The following is a 26,440-nucleotide window of genomic DNA, read 5'->3' as shown; positions in this document are numbered from 1 at the left end:
ATATTATTTGTTGTTCTTGGAATACTTTTTTCTTTCCAAGATATACATTCCCAATTAATTTCTTTGTCATCCTTCTTTACTATTTTCGATAATTTGTTCTTTCGAGCTATGCTCAGAACCAACTTTATTCTTATCCATTGTTATGACCTTTTTGCAAACATGTTGCATTGGAATAATGATTAATGGACTAATAAAACTTTCACAAAGGAAGTTTTGCATATTACTCTGAAAAGTTTCTAAATAATAAAGGAGCCTGAAACAGGACTATTGTTTAGAACACACCAATTTTAAAGGTTGGAAATTTGAGAATGAATAGTCTAAATTTGGACTTTCTCTTTGGATTTCGTTGTCAAATGCATTAGTTGAACAAAATGATAAGATGACGGGTTAATGACAAAGCTTAAATGAACAAGCAAGCAATGATCATCAAGTAATGGGAAGAGGTTACCTCGGAGAAGAGAGCCCTCATTTACGCATAAGTCTTTAGTACGAACGACACCCTGAGACGTGTGTAAGAAACCAGAACGGTTCAGATCCTATATCCCTGAATTGTGATAAAAGAGGACTGAGGAAAAGCCACATATTTCTACCCTTGGATTACAGTTGGAGAATGATGGTACAAATTTTGGCGTCCCAGTGGATATAACTTTGAGGTTTACAGTAGGGGCAGCCTGGCTAAATGTTTCTTCAGAAAGCGCCAGTCGAGAAGGAAGGTGTTGTAATATTTCAGTGACAAAGCCTTAATAAACTTCGAGTAGTGATAACCTAAGCGGGATCATTCTCGAAAAAATATAATTCTGCATTCATGCAAACACCATTCACACATGTCTAGTTAGGAGCATTTGATTCATTTTGATCATGCCATCCTAATCATTAGGCATAATTAGGCTCATTATACAGGTCATGTTCCCCAGAGAACAGGTCAGTGAATATTAGAGATCTTATCTCCTTGAGATTACAGCGGAGCAGATTGAATATAATAATCCTATCTCCTTGAGATTACAGTGGAGCGGATTAAAATCAAGGATCTTATCTTTCTGAAGTTACAGTAGAGTAGATCGCATCAGGTCTTATCTCCCTGAGGTTACAGTGGAGTAGACCGAAGAATTTCAAACCTTATCTCTCTGAAGTTACAGTGGAGTAGACCGAAAAATTTCAGATCTTATCTCCCTGAGGTTACAGTGGAGCAGATTGAAGCCAGAGATCTTATCTCCATGAGATTACAGCGGAGCAGATTGAAGATAGTAATCCTATCTCCCTAAGATTACAGTGGAGTGGATTAAAATCAAGGATCTTATCTCTCTGAAGTTACAGCAGAGTATATCGCATCAGGTCTTTTCTCCCTGAGGTTACAGTGGAGTAGACCGAAGAATTTCAGATCTTATCTCCCTGAGGTTACAGTAGAGTAGACCGAAGAATTTCAGATTTTATCTCCCTGAGATTACAGCGGAGCAGATCCAAGACACTATCTTATCTCCCTGAGGTTACAGTGGAGCAGATTGAAGCCAGAGATCTTATCTCCCTGAGATTACAGCGGAGTAGATTGAAGCTAGTAATCCTATCTCTTTGAAGTTACAGTGGAGCGGATTAAAATAAAGGATCTCATCTCTCTGAAGTTACAGTAGAGCAGATCGTATCAGGTCTTATCTCCCTGAGGTTACAGTGGAGCAGACGAAAGAAATTAATCCTATCTTCCTGAAGTTGCAGTGGAGTGGATTAAAACCATAGATCTTATTTCTCTGAAGTTGCAGTAGAGCAGATCACATCCAGTCTTATCTCCCTGAAGTTGTAGTGGAGCAGACGAAAGAAATAAATCCTATCTCCCTGAAGTTACAATGGAGCGGATTAAAACCACAGATCTTATCTCTCTGAAGTTACAGTAGAGTAGATCGCATCAGGTCTTATCTCTCTGAGGTTACAGTGGAGCAGACGAAAGAAATTAATCCTATCTTACTGAAGTTGCAGTGGAGCGGATTAAAACCACAAATCTTATTTCTCTGAAGTTGCAGTAGAGCAGATCACATCCAGTCTTATCTCCCTGAAGTTGCAGTGGAGCAGACGAAAGAAATAAATCCTATCTCCCTGAAGTTACAATGGAGCGGATTAAAACCACAGATCTTATCTCTCTGAAGTTGCAGTAGAGTAGATCACATCCAGTCTTATCTCCCTGAAGTTGCAGTGGAGCAGACTGAGTAAGCAGGTCTTATCCCCCTGAAGTTGCAGCGGGGCAGACTGAAGATGGCAAACCTTATCTCCCTGAGGTTGTAGTGAAGCAGATTGAAGCCGATAATCCTATCTCCCTAAAGTTACAGAGGAGCGGATTAAAGTAGTAGATCGTATCTCTCTGAAGTTGCAGTAGAGTGGATCGCATTAGGTCTTATCTCCCTGAAGTTGCAGCAGAGTAGACTGAGTAAGCAGGTCTTATCCCCCTGAAGTTGCTGTGGGGTAGATCGAAGATGGCAAATCTTATCTTCCCAATACAGTGGAGAAGCAGATTTAAGCCATTAGTCCTATCTCCCTAAGCAGTAGTGGAGTAGGTTGAAGATTGCAGATTCTGTCTCCCTAAGCAGTAGTGGAGCAGATCAAAGATGGTGAATCTTATCTTCCCAATACAGTGGAGAAGCATATTTAAGCCATTAGTCCTATCTCCCTAAGCAGTAGTGGAGTAGGTTGAAGATTGCAGATTCTGTCTCCCTAAGCAATAGTGGAGCAAATCGAAGATGGTGACTATTATCTTCCCAATACAGTATAGAAGCAGATTTAAGCTATTAGTCCTATCTCCCTAAGCAGTAGTGGAGTAAGTTGAAGATTACAGATTCTGTCTCCCTAAGCAGTAGTGGAGCAGATCGAAGATGGTGAATTTTATCTTCCCAATGTAGTAGGGAAGCAAATTTAAACCACAAATCTCGCCCCTGAAGTTACAACAGAGTGGATTGAAGCTACAATTCGTATCTCTCTGAAGTGCAGTAGAGTGGATCGAAGCAATAAGACCCAGTGGACTGGAAAGAGGCTATTTGAAGAAAAGAAGCACTAAAAGAAGTCAAGATTCGGCAAGACCGGGCAAAATTGGCCTTTCTTGGTCTTTGCTTTGTTCTCGTTATACGACAACGAGCAAAGAGGGGCAGCTGTTGCAGGCCATTTTACCCGGGGCCCAACTAGCCCAAATGCAACAAAAAATAGAAAATAAATAGTCTAGACCCAAAAACCCCAATACACCTAAACTGCAGCCCAATTACAAATCAAGCCCAATACTGCCCAAAACCCAGAACCCAATTGCAATTGCCAAGCCCAAATACTGACCTATTTTGACCTAGCCCAATTTGGCTTAACAAGCCCACTATCAGCAGAAGCAAACAACTAAACCTAACCCTAGGTGCGCCGCACCTAGGGTCTTCCGACCCTTGATCTTCTAGCCTCTGCCACCGCCCTAACCTGCTATGTTCACCTGCCACCACGCCTCACACGCCTCTGTCACGTCACGTCGCCAACGACTACTCCTGCAAAACACGCAAACGAGAGAAACAGGCAATAGAAACAATAGGGATAACATGTAATATCAGATATAAAAAGCTGGATTGGATGGTTGTAAGGGGGCTCTTCTCTTCCTTTTTTACGATTTCTCAGAAAATAAAAAAAAGCATTTAAGGTTTTTTTATCTCTGTTTTCAGATCTGTTGTTTTTATTTTTTTTTTATTTTTTTATTTTTCTTCTTTACATCTATAAACGAAAAGTGAATAAATAAAAAAACTCCCTTGTTCGCTTCAAAGGCCGGCGTCGGTGCCCATCTTCGCCATCGTCGGAGTCGAACATGGAGAGGGGCATTTTTTTCCCCTCGATCTCGCGGTGGAGAAGGCTAAGCCTTCGAGGAAACCGAAAGGGGAGGGCTGAAAAGCCCATTTCACGCAACTCCGGCCACTGGCCGTGGAGGTGGCGCGGTGGAGGCCTGAGTCCAAGGCCGAAAGCCTTGAGGGGGAGAGGGAGGAAGAGAGGTTTCAGTTTTTTTGAAACAAAGCAGAAAATGAAGCTAGAAAAAAAAGTTTTGGTTTAAATAATCATTTCAAAACGGCGCCGTTTAACCCCCTGAGACCCGCGCGCGACTCGACCCGCTCCAGGGGGTCCGCGCGTTTTCACGGAATGGGTTATTTACAACCCTGGTCCCTCCACGTTTATGGCTCTCATAATTTACTCCCTTTTCGTTTGTTTCATTTTTTTAATTTATCCCCATAATTTTATTTTTGCTTCAATTTGGTCCATTTCAACGCTGCATTTTGGTGCTGTGGTTTATTTGCAGTTTTGGTCCCCCTCTCTCAGCGCGCATCACAATTTAGTCCCTTTTATCTTTTTTTATTTCGATTTCGCCCCATATATCTTGCTTTTACTTCGATTTAACCCCTTTTTAGCATTTTTATTATTTTCTTCATTTGTTTTAATATATTATCATCTTTTATTATTATTATTGTTATTATTAGTTATTATTATTATTTCCTCATCTATATATTTTTTAAATCTTGTTATATATACATAGCGTATGTTTTATAATATATATATACATATGTAAATCTTTTTTATTTTTTTATTTTTACAAATATATATACATACTAATATATTTTATATAGTTTATATGTATATATATACATGTGCATGCTTACATGTACTTTCACATTCAATAATTTTACAATACATATCTATTTTCATATTTTTATAAATTTATGTATATACATACGTATATATATTTCCCTTAAATGTACATACACGTGTTCGTATTTTATAATTTTCATTTATTTTTCTTTATTGTTTCTTTATGTTCATTTATGTGTTTATTTATATGTCCATTTTTATGTTTTAGTTTATTTATTTATTTATTTGCCGTAGTATATGCATGATCGATTTATTTTATTATTCGTTTTATTTGTTCATTTTTTATTAACATTATCATGTTTATTATTCTATTATGCACATAAATTCCAAATTTCAAAAAACAAAAATTTTCAAATAAGGCAATGTTTTGCTTTTAGAAATTCGAGAAAACATGCCCTAAGGTGCTGGGTGTCGATTTTTCTCATTCAACCAAATGGCTTAATATCCTTTTAAAAAATTTTAAAATAAGGCAATGTTTTGCATTTGGAAATTCGAGAAAACATGCCCTAAGGTGCTGGGTGTCGATTTTTCTCATTCAACCAAATGGCTAAATACCCTTTTTAAAAATTTCGAAGTAAGATAATATTTTGCGTTTGGAAATTTAAGGAAACGTACCCTAAGGTGCTGGGTTTCGATTTCTCGTTTAACCAAATAGCCAAATATCCTCTCGAATTTCAATCCATGTCATCCGAGTTTTTTTAAGGATCGTATTTTAAATCTCTCTAAAGTTTTCAGTTTTTCGACACTAAGACATTAAGTAATCAACTAGGTACCAATTTTGGGCGTATCGAGGGTGCTAATCCTTCCTCGTGCATAACCGACTCCCGAACCCATTTTTTTGAATTTCGTGGACCAAAATCGTTGTTTTAATAAAATTAAATCGTTTATTAAACAACCACTTTTCAAGGTGATCCGATCACACCTTATCAAAAAAAGATTAGTGGCGACTCCCGTTTTTGTTTTTCAAAACTCAAGTCGACCCCGTTTTTCATCCAAAAAATAGTGTCAACAATCATTAATCCACTCTTACTTAGAACTATGTTTTGAAACCATAAAACAATTATTCAAATTTCATTATTTCTTATATTTTTTCTATTAATTATTTATTTATACAAAATATTTATAATTTCAGGAATGAGTCTCCATCATACGAATAAAAAATAATACTATTTTACCGATTGAGTCTAAGCTCGATTGTTATCGATATTATTGCCATTGCAGAAAGGTGTAGGTTCGAGTACGCTAAAGCGTATTATCCTCTTATTTAAGGGTTAGGGAGAGGATATAGGTAGTTCTAAGCATTATATTAAAAAAATAGATATAATAAAAATCTATAATAAGATTTATGTTAAAAAAATAAAACTATTTTTTCCATGCATTTCATATTAAGAAAATCATAAATATACAGAGTTAAAAGAATATTAAGAGACTAATTGATTGATTAGATAAGGCCCAATTTCTTCTCCAAGTCTGCCATATGCGGCCTTTTAATTTTGCTAATGATTGGGTAAAATTCCATAATCAAAGGCCGACTCAACAAATTAAGCCCGTTCCACTTTGTTCAACTAAAACGACGTCATTTGAATCACTTTCGTCAACTTCCATGCACGCAAACCATAAACCCTAAAACGCTAAACTAAAAAAGTTAGTAGTTATAAGCACCAAAGTTGATCAACCTTACTCTCTTTTTTTTTCCCCCTTTTTTTTGGAATTAACATCAATTATTTCAAATTGGGTTATTCATTGGAGTTCAAAATCAATAAACTTCCAATTCAAACAATGTTGGATGAAAGCAAGTTCGATGTGAATTTCAAATTGTTAGCACTTCGAATCCCTCGCGAACTCTGCAAAACCGCCACTCGTTTGCTCAATGGGTATGCCTAATTGTTTTTTGGTTTGTTTAATTCTTAATTTCAGTTGTTTTTTAAGCTTAAATTTTTGGTATTGTAGATACTTGCTGGACAAGCCTCGTGTTAAACCTATAACTGAAGATCCCACAAGTGAGAAGACCCGTTACATGATTTTGTCTGAGAAAGTTCAAAATCCTGGTAAGAAACATGTCAATGTAATTTCGTTTATATATATATATTTAGCTTTTTTTTTCCTAACTAGAAAGAATTTATTTTTGGACTAGAACAGATTTATCTGATATTCCGAGCCAAAAACTTGATGAACTCAAGAAATTATGTGAGATTGAAGTGGTTCCATATTCATTGACACTCGGATATTCCTACTGGACTGCTGGTTAGTTGCCTTCTTCTCTTTAATTAAAATCCATTTCATTTGATTTTTATATATATGTTCAGTTTTAATCTTGAGTTTAAAGGGTGTTTTATGAATTTGTAGATCATATATTGAAGCAAATTCTGCCACTTGGGGTGGAGGTACCTTCATCTTTCGAAACAATAGTTAAGTTTTTAATTAACCCTGCATTTCTTTCTTGTTGCTCTCAATACCTATGTTACGCGAACTCAGGGGTGAATGCCAGATACGGTATTTATCCAATGTGGGTATGCTTAATTATTTTTTGTTAGTTCTTTCATATAATTGGTTGATTATATGGTCGTACTCATGTCTGAATATATGTCCAGCACGGTTACTTGAGGGAAAATGATAAATCCAGATAACATGGTTCAATACCATTGACAGCTAGCATTTCGTCTGAACTCTGCAGGTCATGTAGCTCATCTGAATATACATGATGAATTACTTTGTTTCAAAGATGTGATTGCAAAAGTCATTTACGATGTGAGTTTTCATTTGTCTCTGACCTGAGCATTTCATCATTCTTCACTTGGATTGCCAGTAAATAAGGTGTTATAGCTTACTTTAATGTTGGGCTTGGACCCATTATTTGCTTTTGATTTCCTTAATCATTTTCATCATTTCATGCTAGCCCTTCACTTTGCTTCCTACCTGTTAAAACTATCTTTTGTGGCACGTAAATCTAAAAGTTTCCCTTGCTAGTAGTTCAAACCTTCTGTCTGCAGAGATTCCTGAATTAATATTAATACTACTGGGATCTGTTTCCCTGTTCTTTTATTTTGATCTTATCTTTGTGCTCTCCGTATAAAGCTGTCTTCTTATTCTCCATAGTTTTTTAACATTTAGTTACTGTTGTATTATGGTTTTTATTATTGCTTTGCTTCTAATTGTCCTTTTCTGGTACTGATTGCTGGAAACTTTATCCCTTGGCAGAAAAATTACCCAAGAATTAAAACAGTAGTCAATAAAGTTGGAACGATTACAAATGAGTTTCGAGTGCCAAAATTTGAAATTTTGGCAGGTGAAAGTGATATGGTTACCGAAGTGAAGCAATATGGGGCAACATTCAAGCTAGATTACAGCTTGGTTTATTGGAATTCAAGATTGGAACATGAACACATACGGCTTGTGTCCCAGTTCCGTCCAGGGGAGACAATTTGTGACATGTTTGCTGGTATTGGACCATTTGCTATTCCAGCAGCACAGAAAGGATGCTTAGTGTATGCAAATGATTTAAATCCAGACAGCATTCACTATTTGAAGATCAATGCCAAAATCAATAAGGTTGATGATTGTGTTGTTGCATACAATATGGATGCTAGGAAATTCATTTCCCATTTGATGGCAAAACCCATTTGTGCAATTGATTTAGAATCTGATAATTCCATGGTCAAAGCTCGTGACACGTGCAGCACAAAAGCCATTGATGATGCAAAAGCAGAAGGCACAGAGTTTGGTGGTACCACGTTATTCTTTTATGCATCATCTTCCTTTGAGCCGTGCATAATTTCATCTGAATATTCCTTCCTTTTTCAGTTAGGGAGAAAGCAGTAGCTGGTAATGATGTCAAAAGTGAAGCAGAGGATGTGCAAAATTCTACTAGGACCATCGATGGTTCTGTAGTTGCAGGTAAAAGACCTCCAGATTGTTTCACAGAATGTATGACAAGAATGGAAATCAGGCATTAGGTTATAACTGAAGAACTTGCAGTAATCACTTATTTGCATTTTTTTTTAATAGCACCAACCTGTGAAAGCTTGAATAGCAATATAGGAAGTTAGTTTTCACTTTCTTCTTAGAATTAAAAGAGAGATTTTTTGCCCTGATATTGCAGAGAGTGGAAATGCCCACAGTGGTACTAAGAAAAAAGGAAATGCACATAAGAGGATGAAAGGCTCTATTCTGCAAGCTAAGCCCTGGGAGCATGTTGATCATGTGATTATGAATCTTCCTGCTTCTGCTTTACAATTTTTAGGTACATATTCTGTTCTAGTGTGATATTTGTGTATCAATATATGTGCAATTATGTCTTCATGTGTGTCTGCACATGTTCTTCAGACCACTGATCAAGCATTCCGTATTATGTTACTTTACTTTGGCTGATTGGGTGGACAGGTGTTGATTTTATGGTACCTCAACTCTATCGTCTAGGATTGTAATCGTTAATGCTCTATTTTCTTGAATATTGATTTTTTTTGCTATTATTGGGTGTATATTACTTGTCCTTTTCATACATTCTACCGGCTTATCATTTTTGCTGCATGATATCCTTCTGTCCTCTGCTTGAAGATTTAGTCAAAGAAGTTATATATATATATTTATCCCCAGATGCTTTTAGAGCTATTATCTCAAGGAAGAACTGGAGAGGGCCTCTTCCATTGGTTCACTGCTATTGCTTCATACGAGCAAATGAAACTCAAGAATTTATAATATCAGTAAGTCTGCTTTGCAATTATTTATATTTCTTTAATAACTTGTTTCAATAGCTTCATAGGTTTTCTGGCCTAGTTTTTGGATTTAGAAGTCTTGGGTCATTTCATTCTTTTACCTACTACGTGTTGTTGCTTTTCAGTCTGCTACATCAATGACATTCTCTCCCACCATTATCTTGACCTTTACATAAAGCCACTTTGAATTCAAGTCATTTGGCAAGGTCCATAGGTTGTGAAAACTTATCGTTAATCATTCATTGTTTTATTTATGCTGTTTAACCGCATTTGATTTCTCAAATCTTTGACAGGAGGCAGAGTCCGCCTTAAATGCCAAAATAAAGGACCCAGTGTTTCATAAGGTTAGGGACGTCGCTCCTAACAAGGTACAAACTACCAAGTCTTTTTTATCTGTTGTATTTTATATAATCCACGTCTCTTCCCATCAAAGCCCTCGTTGTCATCAAGGGTAGAGGAGGAGTTTGCTCGTATTTGCGATGGTGTTTATTGAACCATATACTTGATGGTGGTGCAGGCAATGTTTTGCTTAAGCTTTAGGCTGCCAGAAGCATGCTTTATTGAAGATGTCGCTAACTCGACCTGTCATAATACAGGTGGATTATGAGTTATGATCTCAAAAAGTATCCAATTTTCTTCTAGCTGTTCAACTCTTGTAACTTGTAAGAAGGCATGCAAAAATGAAATATTAGTATTAGCTTTAGCTTTACCACTAGGGGAGAAAACTCTTTCATGAAAATTTCACCATTTTCCCCCTAACAAAACAGGTTGCAGCCTAGGGATAAACAAAAGGTCTATGGATGTTAAAGATTCAGACAAATATCATTGTTAGATGCCATTTGCATGAACCAACAGGATGCAAATCTCAGATCATGCCGCGAGTTTTAATATATTTATGGTTGGGAGACCCGTTTCATTGACTTTAAAAAAATAGTTAAGTCACCACAGGTATAACTTCTTTTTAAAAATAAATATTGAAATTGAATATTAATAAGCAAAATGTGGCATGATTTTAAACTTGTAATTTTTTCCCTTAAAATTACCATTAGTATATCCTTGTAATGTTTTTTTTTTGAATAATTTCTAATCATATATGTCCTTTTTAATACAATGTCTAAATTATTTATTGCTCTTCTTTAACTCATAAACACGAGGATAAATGCGTTTCAACATATTTGAATTTACATCTTTTGTATTAGCAACGATGTTTATGTCAATCGAGTTAAGATTCAATCAGTTTTAATATTTAAAATTTTAACAGGTGTTGGAAAGTGAAGTATCTCATTGTTAAGTTAGCATGTTCCATTTCGGGAACCATGGCATTTTTCCTTGTGAAAAGGATCTACGCTGCCCCATTATCATTTTACAACATCACCAAAAAAAGCTACTTTTGATTAGAAGAAGAAAAAGACTAAATATGCATGTAACCTTACTACGTTTATTATTATTATTTTATCATTGGTATGTTTAAATTTGAGCCTAGGATAATCTTACTATTATGAATTTAAAATTTTATAAATTTAAAGAGTTTAAATGAAAATTTTTTAATTTTTAGGAAAGGGAAGTGGGGCCACCACCTCCTGGCTTCGTCACTTCTCTTTACTTTTATTCCATTAAAATTCTTCTATTAAATGATATATTTTTTTATTTCAAAATGTAATACCAACAAATATAGTCGAGTTAATTTTAATAAATTTGAAATATAAAAAGTGAAGAAAATTTAAAGGGTTTCTTCAATTAACCTTCTGAGTCACCAAACTGTATAGATAAACTTAAGGTGGCCTTTAAATACCATCATCAAACACCAAGTCCCAAATTTGGGTGGAAACTTACAACATATTAGCATTAGAGGATTCTCTTTATATGTTGTTCAAAAGAGTAGAGAAGAGCAGTCAATGGGAATTCTTCCCCCCCTCCTCCCTTTTCTTTAATAAACTGAAGCTGTAAAGTGTCTTCTCCAACTTTTTGGATTTCCCCTTTACATTCTTTTAATTTCTTTTATTTTCACTGTGCCTTCACTCCTAAGTCAACAGCACCAACCTTAACTTTTTCTTAACAAACCACTTTTGTAAATAATTTTTTATATATTATTAAAAACAAAGATAAAGGTAATACGGTTTAAATTCGTGCCAAACGAGTATAAGATATTATACATACAATATGTATTTATTATTCGAAAGATCACGTGAAGATAAAATTATGGTTGTATCAATCATACGTGGTTTAATTATATAAATATTATTATAACCCCACAGTTTTTGGTTGTGTGGTACATAATTTCACTCTCTTATTTGCAACAAAGGAATATTAAATTAGTTTTACAAAAACTTAGATCTTAAGCATATGACAAAATTAACATTTTGTTTTTGCTTAGACCCTTTGGGACACGTATCAGTAAAATAGATTTTAACCAACTAACTGAATTAAGGAACGAATCTTTACGTTCTTTTTGTTTTTGTTTTCCCTTTTTCCTGCTTTAATTTTGTTTATTATTATAAAACCCAAATATGCAGCTTTCCCATGAATGATGAATTTATGTCATTGTCATGTTTATAGTTCATATTGTATAGATTTTAAGATATTTTAATTGAATTTTTTTTATGAAAGTGTGAACATAGTGTATTCACACCATACATGACTGGTTTTCTCCTTTTTACAAGGGCTATAAAATCACGAATAAGCAGCAGAACCATTTCCCTTTCTCTCTCTCACTCTAATTTGCATGTCCCAATACCTTGACCTCCCAAAACCCGATCATCTTTTACTTCTTTCTTGATTCTTCCAAGAAAGATTATTATTTCAAGAGAACCCCATTAAAGGATGTCAGGCAGGCAGTTTTATAATCATCTTTTGGCACTGTTGTTGCTTGCCATAATGACACTGGTTCCAAATGGAAGCGGTATTGGGGTGAACTGGGGAACCATGTCAACCCACCAACTGCCACCAGGTAAGGTGGTGAAAATGCTGAGAGATAATGGGGTTCATAAGTTGAAGCTTTTCGAGTACAATGAGGAGATTATGACGGCTCTAACTGGGACGGATATCGAGGTGATGGTGGGGATTCCTAATAGCATGTTGAAACTGATGAGCGTGGATCCAGGGGCTGCTGCTTCTTGGGTTTATAATAACGTTACTGGTTATTGCTATGATGGCGGAGTCAATATCAAGTAATGAAGTTTCTTGCCAGCATTTCTTCATGCATGCACTGTTCAACTCTTCTTTTCATTCATTTTTGGCTCATTCTTAATATTCAATCAACTTCTTGATTTAGGTTTCTTTTCTTTGCTAGTGATGATATTAGTTTTTTGTTGGCCTGATTTCCCTATTTCTTGGAAATTATTCTTCCTCCTGGTTTATAAATGGTTGTTATTGGCAGGCAACTTTTATGGTCATTTTTAGCCTTTTATTCTCTATTATGACTATGAGACTAAGATATATGTTACTCGAGTTTGGATGTGAGCGCCGGATCCGGATATGTATATACAGTTATAATTAAGTTTCTTTTTAAACTCTTTTTATATATTTGAAAGTCATTTATATGTATTGTGTTGAACATAAATATTGAACACAAATATTTAAAAAAAATGAATAATCAATTCCTAAGCTTAGGGGATTTTAGGGAATGTTGGGATGGAATCTACTATTAAAAGAGGTGGTTGAACCATTTGGAAGGCTAAACCAAGATTCTGGGAATATGGAGTCCACTTTTTCCTTAAAGTGGATTTTCATGTTAGTGGTCCACCTCTTTAACTGTCATTCAATATTGGCAATTTGTGTGAGGTCCCCTCAAGCATTTGACAGCAACACACTCCACTTCTAAAAGGTTATACACATTTGCATAACCCCATGCATCCAGTCAAAAGGCAACCTCTACCCATGCAAATGAGCTGGAGTTGACTCATTTCACTGGCCAGGGGTTCAACTTGGATGGCTGAGTTTATTTTTACATAGATGGTTAAAAAGGAAAAGGGGGGTTGGAGGGTACATCTACTAGTATTTGTCTAGGATTTATAACAGTTTAGCTTAGTAAAACCTTTCATATAGTCATTTCTGAGCATTAGAACAAGCTGCATGCATTTTGGATGTCCTATTAGTTATAGTACTGTCATTACATGTGAACTAAACCAAAACAAGTTTGGGTTTTGTGACATGAATTTACTTTGAATTGGTTTGGCAGGTATGTTGCAGTGGGGAATGAACCTTTCCTTCAAACATACAATGGCACCTATCTACAATACACATTACCAGCTCTCAAAAACATTCAGAGAGCCCTTGATGAATCCGGGGTTAAATGCCGGTACAAAACCACAGTCCCTTTCAATGCTGACATCTATGACTCCCCGGAATCCAATCCGGTTCCATCTGCTGGTGACTTTCGGCCCGAGGTCAAGGACCTTACAATTGAAATAGTCCAGTTTCTATATTTACATGATGCACCTTTCACTGTCAATATCTATCCTTACCTCAGCCTTTATGGGAATGATTATTTCCCTATAGAGTTTGCATTTTTTGATGGATTAAGCAAGCCTCTTAGAGATGGTAATAATGTTTACAAAAATGCATTTGATGCAAATCTTGACACTCTCATTTATGCTTTGAGTAAAGCTGGATTCCCTGACATGGAGGTCATAGTCGGAGAAGTCGGCTGGCCGACTGACGGTGACAAAAACGCCAACACCCGAAATGCAAAGAGGTTTAACCAAGGACTAATCAAGCATGCTTTGAGTGGAAATGGAACCCCAGCTCGGAAAGGAAACATTGAAGTTTATCTATTCAGCCTCATTGATGAAAATGCTAAAAGCATTGAACCTGGTGGGTTTGAGAGACATTGGGGAATTTTCGAGTTCGATGGAAAGCCGAAATATCAGCTCGACTTAACCGGTTTAGAACTCGAAAAAGGGCTGGCTCCGGTGGAAGACGTGAAATACCAAACCAAAAGATGGTGTGTTCTGGATGCTACAGCAACTGATTTGGATATGTTGCCTGAAAGTGTTAGCTATGCTTGCAGTTTATCGGATTGTACTGCTTTGGGCTATGGTTCCTCATGCAATCAACTAACTGCTAAAGGCAATGCTTCATATGCTTTCAACATGTACTACCAAGTGAACAACCAGCACATTTGGGACTGTGATTTCTCTGGTTTGGCCATTGTCACCGACGATAATCCATCGGAGGAGGGTTGCCAATTCCCTGTCATGATAGCTTTTGCTCATTCTTCATTGCTGCTTCATAACAATGGTGGTCTTTTGGATGTTTTACTGAGAATTATTGGAGGATTTATTGTACTAATTTCATTTCTGATATAAAAGAATTTCCTTGAAAAAACAACACATCTAAAATTATTATGTTAAACAACCAATGTTACTTAAAAAATTATAGGCAGAGGATGTCCCCCAGAAAATCTTAAAATTTTGTTCCATTATGATTCTCAATTACCCGAAAAAAAATCATAATGAGGTTGTGGGAACATTGGTCATGCAATTAAATTAACCCATAATTCTCCTCCAAATTCATGGTGGGTTTTCTCCAACTAACAGTCTTTCTTAGATTCTCTACTCGAATGTTTCCTTTACAAGTGGCATTATATATGTATATATAATATATATGTATTGCAAAATGGAAAGGGGTTGTCTTCATTGACTTCATCATGAAACCTATGGACATTTGGTAACAAATAAATATAGGGCCAGTATGCCACAATCTTGGATCCATTTCTGTAGAACATGAAGATATGACCATCAATTGTCTCACACAAATAGTGCTTGAAAATCTCCTGATATAATGTAAGCATTCTTCAAGTCAATTGCATTACCTCTCCCATCTATGGCTTCTTGTGTTGAAGAACTTCATTTCTCTCACATACACATCCCTGTAACCATTGATCAAATGATTCCAGTCTTGCCGGCCGGTCCCATTCCTGCGGTCCATGGAAGCAGGTTGTACTTGTCAAACCTTGATAATATGATCGGAGCTCGAGTTTTCACACCAACTGTGTATTTTTACAAATCAAATTATATGAGTTCCAATAGAAAACCAGTCACAAAAACTCTGTGTGATGCACTATCCAGAGTTTTGGTTCCCTACTATCCTTTATCCGGTCGGCTCAGAGAGGCCTCGAATGGGAAACTCGAAGTGTTTTTCGGTCAAGAACAGGGTGCACTTATGGTGGAGGCACACTCTGATATGGGTTTAGCAGAACTAGGGGACCTTGCAGTGCCAAACCCTACATGGGCGCCATTAAACTACAGGTTCCCCAATGAAGAGCCATATAAAGTACTTGACATGCCCTTAATTATAGCTCAGGTAACCCTTTTTGCCTGCGGTGGCTTTAGCCTTGGTCTGAGACTTTGTCATTGCATATGTGATGGCATTGGTGCTATGCAGTTTCTTGCTGCATGGGCTGCTACTGCAAAAACAGGTACATTGGTGACCAACCCTGAGCCTTGTTGGGACAGGGAATTTTTCCAGCCCCGAAATCCACCGACGATAAAATACCGACATCCCGAATTCATGAGAATCGAAGAAGGTTCGAGCTTAACAATGAGCCTATGGAAATCCAAGCCTGTTCAAAAGTGTTACAAGGTTAGCCAACAGTTCCAAGCTCAACTAAAATCTCTAGCTCAACCTAATGACATGCTAGGGTGCTCCACCTTTGATGCAATGGCAGCTCATGTTTGGAGATCATGGGTGAAAGCACTGGATGTAAAACCAGTCGACTATGAACTTAGGCTTACATTCTCAGTCAATGCTCGTCCCAAACTGAAAAACCCACCATTGAAACAAGGTTTTTATGGCAATGTTGTTTGTGTGGCATGTGGAACAAGCCCTGTCAACAACCTTATCAAAGGGAGTCTCTCGGAGACGTCACGGTTGGTTCGTGAAGCCAGGCTCAGTATATCGGAGGAGTACGTAAGATCTACGGTTGACTATATGGAAATAGACAGGCCAAACAGGCTTGAATTTGGAGGGAAATTGAGTATAACACAATGGACTAGATTTTCATTGTATGAATCAGCTGATTTTGGATGGGGAAGACCAAGTTATGCTGGTCCCATAGACCTGACACCAACACCACAGGTTTGCGTATTCTTGCCGGACGGAAGCGCTGAATGTAGTGGAGCAACGGTAGTTTGTATCTGCTTGCCCGGCTCTGCCACCCATAAATTTACTGAGTTTTTTTTATGTTTGAAGGATTTGATTTCAAATGATGAAAGTGAATGAAAACTTCTCTAATAATATGTTTATGCCATAGTTTTCAATGTGTTAGCTCTGCTTAATCACTACCATTAATAAATTCATCATGAAATTATACTACAGGCCCATATTAAACCACTTTGTACCATATTCAACCATTTTGTAAAATGTATATTTTTTTACTATTAATGTCTAAAATTATTCATATAGAACGATGATATGCTTCTGCACGCTCGAATTTATATCCTCAAACTAAGACTCAATATTCGATAAAATGATATTTTTTTAAATCATTGGTTATAATAAATTAAATAAAATAAAAAATGAAATATTAGGTTTTTACATTTCTTTCCCTAAAAAGAAAGAGTTATAGTCATACTATAGGCCATTTTTTTAACTTTACCATTTGATTTATGTTTGTCATTTTATTTCGAGAATATATATATGAACAAAATTGACATGTGGTTGAGTTTTATTTAATAATTAATAAAATTAAAACATAAAATTATTATTTAAGGAAAGAAAGATATGGAAAATATAAAATACCAAAAAAATATTTATACAATAATTATTTTAATTAATTTAACATTATTTATATTAAATTAAAATTTTAATAGAGTTTGATGTCACAATTAACAAAATATCAATTTAATTAAAAAACATAAATAAATCAAAGTTATAAGAAGAAAAAGTAATACATGAACAAATTTAAATAATAATTTAATTTAAAAATATAAACCGAAAATATTCACACCCTGTTATAAAATTATAGAAATTAAAATAAGAATGTTTTGTTTTTTTTTAAAACACTAATCTCATTACATGTTCTTTATCATATCTGCTCTTAATGATACAAAATCCAGAACTACTCATAGTCCCTCCCTAACCCTTAAATAAGAGAATAATGCGCTTTAGCGCACTCGAACATGTCCTCCTACACTGACAACAATGCTGATATCAATCGAACTAATAATCAATCGGCAAAAAAAAAAATTTGTTATTGTTTTTGAATCAAGATATTGTCTTAATGCTTACATCCAATCTATGCATTAATTAAACATGTCTACTTTGTTTAATTTAAGATGTATTCAGATATTGAGCCTTTCAATTATAGTCTTTTTGTCCTTTATACCTCTTATCTTTTTCTATAAACATTTTCATATCATGTGACTCATTAAGTTACCAATAACTGCAAAACAACTTTCCTACGGGCAATTTATGCCATAAAATTCAAATTATTATGAAATTAAGATAACCTCAACAAAAAGTTTCATCAATCGGTCTAACAATGCTTTACGATCCTTCTATCAAATATCATTGATAATCACATGAGATTGGTTCAATGTCACCTATATGATAAGACATGTTGGATCTAATAATCATGGTTAATTAACCATTTCTCTCAATCTGAAATGCTCTGGTTAAAGTAACCATAGCGAATGAGATATGTTTATAGTATCAGTTTGAGTGATAGATCCTCTCTCTAGATTACCTATCCATCTTCAAATGGTTCATGTTATGAATCAAAGTATTGATCAAATTAACCATGGCAAATGAGATATGTTTATAGTATCACTTTGAGTGATAGATCCTCTCTCTAGATTACTTATCCATCTTTAAATGATTCATGTTATGCCCCAAAGTATTGATCAAATTAACCATGGTGAATGAGATATGTTTATAGTATCACTTTGAGTGATAGATCCTCTCTAGATGACTTATCCATCTTCAAATGATTCATGTTATGCCCAAACATCTTACTTTAAATATATGTCATTGAGGATTTGTTTTGCTATGAATCAAAGCGTAACATTCCTCATATAAGATGACTTGTAAGTCTAAAAGTTAATTTACAAATCAGTCACATCAGAACATATTTCTTAGGCACTTAATGACTTTACTAAGTGAAGTTCTCATAGAGGGTCATTTTTTATTAACTTATTTCACTAAATAAAAACCAATTGTCATCCTCAAGTACCCTATATATTCCAACCTATGGAACTAATTGCATGCATCCAATGCATGAAAGCTTAAAATGTAATACCCTTTATCCGAGTAAACTCAAGCAACGAGTGTTACATTTAGCACTGAACATTCACTTACAAATTCAAATACTTTTAAATTGGACTTTAAAGAATGATTCCAGGGCCTTATTATGCTTTTAGGAACATAATTTGACTAATATTAAAAATTAATTTCATGTAAATTTTGCTTCGAGTCTTATATCACCTAATTAAAAATTTCGCCTTACAGATCCGTATGTCTCGAGACCATGGCCTTCATGTCTTGAGACATTGCCATGGCACTATAGAAATTTGACTCTAAAGTTGCCCTATCTTGAGACAATAAGGTGTAGGTATTGAGGCAATAGGGTTTTTTTCTCGAGACAATGTCCAATATGTCTCAATACATGACATTGTTACTGTCGATTTTAGGTTCGAAATTTTAATGTATTGAGACACATTTCACATGTCTTGAGACCTGAGATAGGGGATCTAAAATTTCTGTTTTCAAACACTTCTAAACCAAACCAAATTTGCTCATAATCAATCCAAACATTAACCAAGGCTAATATATAATACAAGTATAACTAAACATCCCCTTTCTTATGCTATTGCTCACCTATGTGTATGCCATTAACCTAAACCAAAGTTTTGAATATTCCATACTTCAAAATTACAAAAAAATATTTAAAAATTGCAAAAATTTTAAAATTAGGAAAAAATAGAAAAAAATTATAAAAATACAATAAACATTATAAAAATACTAAAATTTACAAAAAAAATTAAAAAATATATATTAGAAATTTTAATATTTTTAAAATTTTATAAATCAAATTTACTAGAGCTTGAATAGGAGATCATTGTTTGTTGGAAGGATATTAGTATCACCTATGATAGTTGTTTTATAATTTAACCAATCATAATTTATAATTGGTAGATCTTTTTAGGTGATAAATTTAGATTGTTATAAAATAAATAGACAAAGAGTAAAGAACAAAGAAAATGAGAGAACAAGATAGAGCGTATTTTATTGATCAATTGTAATATTTACAAAGTTTCTCCAAAGTATCTATTTATAGACATAAGAAGTATAAATGTAGAGATCTACTTCTAATGACTATAAGAATTTAAAGTACATCAAAATTTATCTTGATTTTGATGGACATCCACTTAACAACGTATCTGTACAAGCCCATTTTGCCCGGGGCCCAACTAACCTAATTACAACCAGAAACCCAATAGCTTAGACCAAAACTCGAAGCCCAACAGGCCCAATACCCAAACCTAGCCCCACAAACCCATTCTCAGAAAAAAAAAAGAAACAGAAAACCCTAACCCTAGGTGCGCCGCACCTAGGGTCTTCTGCTATTGTCCCATCACCCCACTTGCCACCGCCTCTGACCAGTGCAGCACCTACTCCTCTGCCACCGCCTGCTACCGACGTTACCTGCAAAGCAAAAGAAACACGCAACGAAGAACAGAAACATACCACAAACAGGGGAAAGAGGGATTTATTCTTTTTTTTCCTCTTCTCTCTTCTTCTTTCGGCTGTAAAGCCGATTATTGTAAAAACAAGAGGGGTTCCCCTTTCTTTTCTTTTTTCGGAGAGAAATAAAAAAAAAAAGAACAAATTCAAAAAAGGGTTCTGAAGTTTTTTTTTTAAAGTGATGGCTGAAATGGGTAAAAAAAATTTTGTTTGCTTAAATATCCTAAATGAAACGGCGTCGTTTTGATTTTAAGGGTTAGGTGCCAAAACGGCGTCGTTTTGGGCCTGACCCGAGATACGACCCAGATGCCCTAAGATCCGCGTGTTTCCATGCTAATGGGATATTTGCTTGGCGAGTCCTTCCGCTTCTTTCGTGGTTTTCGTTTCTGTCCTTTTTTTACTTTTCTATTTTACCACATAATTTTAATTCTTTTTCAATTTAGTCCTTCGTATGCTGACCTCCCCCAGTGAATGGCGCGTGTGCGGATTTGGATTTTATTGCCTATTTGGACCTCGTTAGTTGTCACGCATATCATTTTGGTCCTTTTTCTCTTATCTGTTACTAATTTGCCCTAAGACTTTGTCTAGTTTCATTTTAGTCCTCTGTTTGTTATTTTAATTATTCTATTACTAAATTAATTGTTTTAATACTGTTATTATTATATAATATCACTAATATTGTATTATTATTATGTATATCTTTTAATTCCAAATTTCATTATATATATACATACATATGTTTCTTTTACATATTTTATGACTTCAAAAAATATACATATATACACGCATACTTTTTTATAATATATATGTACATATTTTAACTTTTGTAAATATATACATATACACCTACTTTTTTATATATTTTTTATTATTTTCATATTTCATAATTTTTATATACCTATATATATATACACATATTTTACTTCATGTACATAGTTATATATTCTTTATATTTTAAAATATATATTTTATAATTCATATATACATACATATTTTTAATTTATATCTATATACATATATATCTCTTTACATTTTTAATTGTATTCATTTTTTATTGTTATTTACATGTTCATTATTATTTTGAAAGAATGTCTTAATTCTATTCGTTTATTTATTTGCAATTATATGATTGATTTGTCTCTTACATTTATTTATTTCATTTTTGGATGATTGTTCATATTATTCATACTTACATCATCGTATTCATTATTGTTTTGTTACAAGTGTTAACATCGTTTTTTTTCTACTATTTCGTGTTAGATTAATTTTATTCAATGCATAAATTATGATTTTTGAATAAGCAAAATCTCATGTTTAGATTCGAGAAGGTCGTACCCTAATTTACTGGGTTTCGATTTTCACGATAAATCTAAATACACGAATCTTTTCAAACTCATGTTTTAAACGACCCCGGGAATTAAGAAGAAATCGTGTCCTAACTTACTGGGTATGATCCATTTTTTTCCCAAGTTTTAAACGATCTCGGGAATTAAGAAAAGATCGTGTCCTAACTTACTGGGCATGACCCATTTTCTAAACCCGAGATAATTAAATATCTTTTTAAATAAGTAAATTTTTTGCATTCATTCGTGCATCGAGAATTTAAGACATTGTGTCCTAACTTATTGGATATAATTTTCTTTTTTGATTAACATGAAATATGCCATTTTCTCGAAAATTTTTAATATTTCAATAAAGGATCGTATTTTAAATCCCTTTAAAGTTTTAAATCTTCGACATTAAGACATTAATTAATCAATTAGGTACCAATTTTGGGTGTTACGAAGGTGCTAATCCTTCCTCGTGGGTAACCGACTCCCGAACCTGTTTTTCTGAATTTCGTAGACCAATATCGTTGTTTTAATAAAACCAAATCGTTTATTAAAAACAACCATTTTTCGAGGTGATTCGATCACACCTCATCAAAAAGGATTGGTGGCGACTCTTATTTTCGTTTTCATTTTTAAAATCCAAGTCGACCCCGTTTTAACAAAAAAAATGGTTTCAACAGTATTCATAATATGAATAATTTTTTTCAAATTATTTAAATAATGAAAAATAATGTTATTTCAAATAAATAATCATTTAAATAATAAATAAAATTATTTTTTATTATTTAAATAATTTGAAAAAACTTATCCAAAATTTATCACATAAAAATATTAAAATTTCTAATATATTTTTTAAAAAGTTTTTAGTAATTTTTTTATATTTTATATACTTTTAGTAATTTTATATTTTTTCTCTATTTTTTAATAATTTTTGTAAATTTTAAAAAAAATAATGATGATGACATCATCATGTAACGTGTCGAATATTTCAACGTCCATAAAAATAATCGATAATACAATTACTGATGAAAGTAAAACTTTAGAATTGAGAAACGGTGGAGCAGTGAGTAGTGTGCACATGGAAATAAATTGGGCAGGAGTGCAAGAAGTCCCTATTGGGTAGAAAAAGAATGGTTTAATTAACTTAAAAACCTTTTAAAAAGTAATGCTTAAAAGAATGAATGAAAGAAGAAAAAGGAGGGGACACTTGGTGGTTGATTGGTTTGTTGGTAGCTCAAACTCAGGATAGTTAATTTTTTTATTTTGGTCCACTTTAGTTTTTAACGTTATTAGACATTTTTAGTTTAGTTTAGGGTTTTTAGGTGCTGAATGAAATTTTAATTTTTTATACTCTATATCTTTATAATTTTTAAATGATTAAATCAAATTTTTATAATTTTAGTAAGGGTTAAAGTGTTAATTTTACTTTATTAATTTAAATTTTTTTTAAAAATTTAAAGGTTTAAATAGTAATTTTACATTTTAGGGGAGGCCAGGCCCTGCCAGCCTCCCTAGATTCGCCTCTAGTTTAGTCTTTTGGACATTAAAACATAATATGACATCACCTTAAAAAGTCTTTAAAAATGAAAAAAATTACAAAAATTATTAAGAAAATAGAGAAAAAAATTATAAAATTACAAAAAGTATATAAAATATAAAAATTTTACAAATTTTTTTAAAAAACATATTAGAAATTTTAATATTTTTAAAATTTTAGGTGATAAATTTTGGATAATTTTTTTCTTTTAAATTATTTAAATAATGAAAAAAATGGTATTTATTATTTAAATGATTATTATTTGAAATAATATTATTTTCATTATGTAAATAATTTAAAAAAAATTATCCAAATTTATCACCTAAAAAGATCTACCAATTATAAAACAACAATCGTAGGTGATACCGATATCCTTCCAACAAACAATGATTTTCTGTTCAAGCTCTAGTAAATTTGATTTATAAAAATTTAAAAATATTAAACTTTCTAATATATTGTAAAATTTTTAGTATTTTTATAATGTTTATTGTAATTTTATAATTTTTTCCTATTTTAATAATTTTTTCCAATTTTTAAGGGTTTTTATGATGACGTCATTGTATGACATGTGGCAGCATATGATTAGCTGGCTAATTCTTTTAACGTCCAAAGGACTGAATTGAGAATGTCTGATAACATTAGGGACTAAATTGAGAATGTCTGATAACGTTATGGACTAAAGTGGGCAAACAAATTTAAGGACCAAAGTTTGAAAAGTGGTATACTTTAGGGACTAAAGTGTGAATTAAACCTGTTTTTTTAAACAATGAAAGGGACTATATAGGGAGAGGGGGAAGGAGGGCACCAAACGCTGATCATTGGGTTAAGCATCAGTGAGAGTTTGAGTGTTTGATTCTCTAATCTTTTGTAGCTATTTGGTTTCTAAATTGGTGTGCTCGATTTGAGAACAAGTAGGAATTTGTAAACCCCAAGTTGAAAGTTTTAGTTGAGATGTTTGAGAATTAAATTGATAAATTTTGTAAATATGAATGGTTAAATTTATTGAATTATTTAGAATTAGGATCAAATTGATAGAATATGTATGTATGGATGACTAAATGTGTTATTATATTAGTTAGAAAAATGTCATATCATTATTTCCGTTATCAATTTAATGACGAGTAACCAAAACAGGAATAAATACAAATGTTAGTGTCTAAATTGAATATTTTAAAAGTTGAGTGGCCAAAACAGGAACACAGGTACAGTTGGGTGACCATTTGTATAAATTTTCTTAAATTTTTTTATTAGAATGAACTTGAACAACTTATTGTCTAGGTTCAAACCTCGACAACCATCTATTAGTTCATTTCAAACTTCAATTTTTAAATTATAAAAATTAATCTTTAATTTTTATAAATTTTTAAAAAGTTATTAAAATTTATACGAATATTAAATAAAATTTAAAATGTTAAAAATATAAATTAATAGAAATAATTTAAAAGTTAAGTGCATAACGAATTATATAGTTATCTAAATTCATTCAACACAAATTTTCTAAATTATATAAAGTCTAAAAAATGTTTTCATTTAAAAGTATTAGATGTGTATCAATATTTTAATTATATCGGTATCTTTTAGGCTATATAAAAAAATAAAAAATATTTTAGAAAATAAATATATAAAATAAAATAAAAGTTTATTAATTGTATGTATAAAGTTTTTTTAAAAAAGTGTGAATATATGCAATTATTTGAACCTTTTAAGCCTATACATGTAATAAAATAATTGATACATTTTTTCAATTGGATATATTCACATTTAAAAAAAATTATACATACAATTAATAAAATCTAAAATAATTTTATCTATTTATTTTCTAAAATAATTTTTTTGTTGAGTCAAAATTGTATTTAAGGGTTGACACTAGCATGCTACAAATAATGTTTAAAAGCAATGCCAATTGCTTCACGTACTAGTAATGAAAAGTGCAGAAAAATAAAGAACACTAAGATGTTACACACTGCAGTTTCTCTACGTCTGTAGGCTCAGAGAGAATATTTACTATCTTAGCACATTGTACAACTAGGGGTGAGCATTCGATCGAATCGAATCGAAAATTTTCGAGTTAATCGAGTTTTCGAATCTCATTTTATTATCCTAACTTTATTTGAAGTTTTCTCGAATCGAGTCGAGTGAGATGGAATTCGAATCGAATATATTTGTTCGAGTAAAATTTTAAAAAATAATTTTGGATCTTTGTAACCATTGTCACCCATCGTAATAAAATTTGTCCACCTTAATCAATTTTTTTATTAACTTTCATCACCTCATAATTTATTTATTAATTTTTTATATACTGGTTAGCTTCTTTGCTTGGTTAGTTGTTTCAATTATCTTCAGATTTTTGTCACTATGTATTTTGGAATTAAAAAATATATTAAATGTAAAAATATGATTTTTTTAATAAAAGTTATTTTAAAAATAAAATGTGAAATTGATACCAATATAAAATTTTAACACGAATATTTTATGACATAATTAATAATTCAATTTTAATATAAATATTCAATACGACTAAACAATTCAATAATATAAATAATATAAAATGTGAAATTTAATTTAATAATATAAATAGTAGATATAAATAAAATTATTACTATTTATGTTTAGTAATTTTTTTTTGGATAATTTTGATTTTTTATTTGAGAGTAAAGGGTGAGAAGTAAAAGTTGAGGGGAAAATAAAAAGTTTTGGGGAATAAAAGTTTGAGGGAAAGTAAATATGGGGAGTAAAATTTTGGAGGGAAAATATTAAAAAAAATTTGTAGGGGGGAGGGTTTGGGGTAGATGAGAGGTGGGATGGGGAGAGAATAAAAGTTTTAGGGGAAAAGTGGGAGGGAGTAAAAATTTTGGGGGAAAATAAAATGTTTTGAGGGTTTTTGGGAGTAAAATTTTGAGAAAAAGTAAATGGGAGAGTAAAATTTTGGTGGGAAATGGATTTTGGGTAGATTGGGGGGTTGGGAGGGGAGAGGAGTAAAAGTTTTGGGGGGAAGTGGGAAGGAGTAAAAGTTTTGAGGGAAAAGTAAAAAGGTTTGGGAGTTTGGGGTAAAAATGTAAAATATTATAGTTTGATATTCGAATTATTCGAATTCGAAAACTCAACTCAATTCGAACTCGAAATTCGAAAAAAAATTCGAGTTGATTCGAATAACTCGATTCGTTTAACTCGAAATTCGAATTTTTTTTCAATTTTTTCTAGTCGAATCGAGTTTTTCTCACCCCTACATACAACAAATGTTTTTAAGCTTTTAACACTCACCAATTTAGACTTCTCATTTTTGTATCTAAAATTTAAGTATCTCTTCGCTAAGTTCTCTCATTGAAAATTTAGAACTCTAACCAAGTCACTTACTTGGTATACAAGTCCCTAAACAAATTAAAGTGTTTTCTCTCCATATAAATCGTATACAAGTCCTCACCGTATATAAGCAAACGAGACTTGCTAACATACTAAAACTGTTACAATAAATTATCCATTCAAATTAGCAAGATAAAATACACAACATAATATCTTGTAAACAACATAAGATAAAGCCT

At 33.0% G+C, this 26,440-nt stretch overlaps 3 protein-coding genes across 8 annotated transcripts; all 3 read left to right on the top strand.

The window, feature by feature from the left end:
- The first annotated feature begins 6,205 nt into the window (after positions 1-6,205).
- Positions 6,206-10,257, top strand: LOC107901212 (tRNA (guanine(37)-N1)-methyltransferase 1). 5 transcript variants are annotated; one of them, XR_001685176.2, is made up of 12 exons: positions 6,240-6,512; positions 6,589-6,686; positions 6,778-6,882; positions 6,985-7,047; positions 7,313-7,386; positions 7,837-8,362; positions 8,440-8,532; positions 8,738-8,878; positions 9,232-9,338; positions 9,476-9,564; positions 9,644-9,718; positions 9,868-10,059. XR_001685176.2 is itself a non-coding variant. In XM_016827119.2 (11 exons), exons 1-11 carry the CDS (start codon positions 6,418-6,420, stop codon positions 9,955-9,957), a joined length of 1,467 nt encoding a protein of 488 aa, XP_016682608.2. In that variant the 5' UTR covers positions 6,206-6,417; the 3' UTR covers positions 9,958-10,257. The 5 variants fall into 5 exon arrangements, 3 of the variants coding, with proteins under 3 accessions (XP_016682608.2, XP_016682609.2, XP_016682610.2); XR_001685175.2 differs by having other exon boundaries at positions 9,476-9,556; positions 9,868-9,923; XM_016827119.2 differs by lacking the exon at positions 9,476-9,564 and having other exon boundaries at positions 6,206-6,512; positions 9,868-10,257.
- Positions 10,258-11,923: 1,666 nt separating this feature from the next.
- Positions 11,924-14,675, top strand: LOC107901211 (glucan endo-1,3-beta-glucosidase 8). The gene is made up of 2 exons (XM_016827118.2): positions 11,924-12,517; positions 13,528-14,675. Exons 1-2 carry the CDS (start codon positions 12,171-12,173, stop codon positions 14,654-14,656), a joined length of 1,476 nt encoding a protein of 491 aa, XP_016682607.1. The 5' UTR covers positions 11,924-12,170; the 3' UTR covers positions 14,657-14,675.
- Positions 14,676-15,103: 428 nt separating this feature from the next.
- On the top strand, positions 15,104-16,659 carry LOC107900298 (omega-hydroxypalmitate O-feruloyl transferase). 2 transcript variants are annotated; one of them, XM_041095264.1, is made up of 2 exons: positions 15,104-15,653; positions 15,735-16,659. In XM_041095264.1, exons 1-2 carry the CDS (start codon positions 15,174-15,176, stop codon positions 16,569-16,571), a joined length of 1,317 nt encoding a protein of 438 aa, XP_040951198.1. In that variant the 5' UTR covers positions 15,104-15,173; the 3' UTR covers positions 16,572-16,659. The 2 variants fall into 2 exon arrangements, with proteins under 2 accessions (XP_040951198.1, XP_016681443.2); XM_016825954.2 differs by having other exon boundaries at positions 15,110-16,659.
- Positions 16,660-26,440: the final 9,781 nt, after the last annotated feature.

Source organism: Gossypium hirsutum, chromosome D06 (genome assembly GCF_007990345.1).
Source record: "Gossypium hirsutum isolate 1008001.06 chromosome D06, Gossypium_hirsutum_v2.1, whole genome shotgun sequence".
Classification (NCBI taxonomy): Eukaryota; Viridiplantae; Streptophyta; class Magnoliopsida; order Malvales; family Malvaceae; genus Gossypium; species Gossypium hirsutum.
Note: the sequence above shows the minus strand (reverse complement) of the source record. Positions and strands in the feature narration are given on the sequence as shown.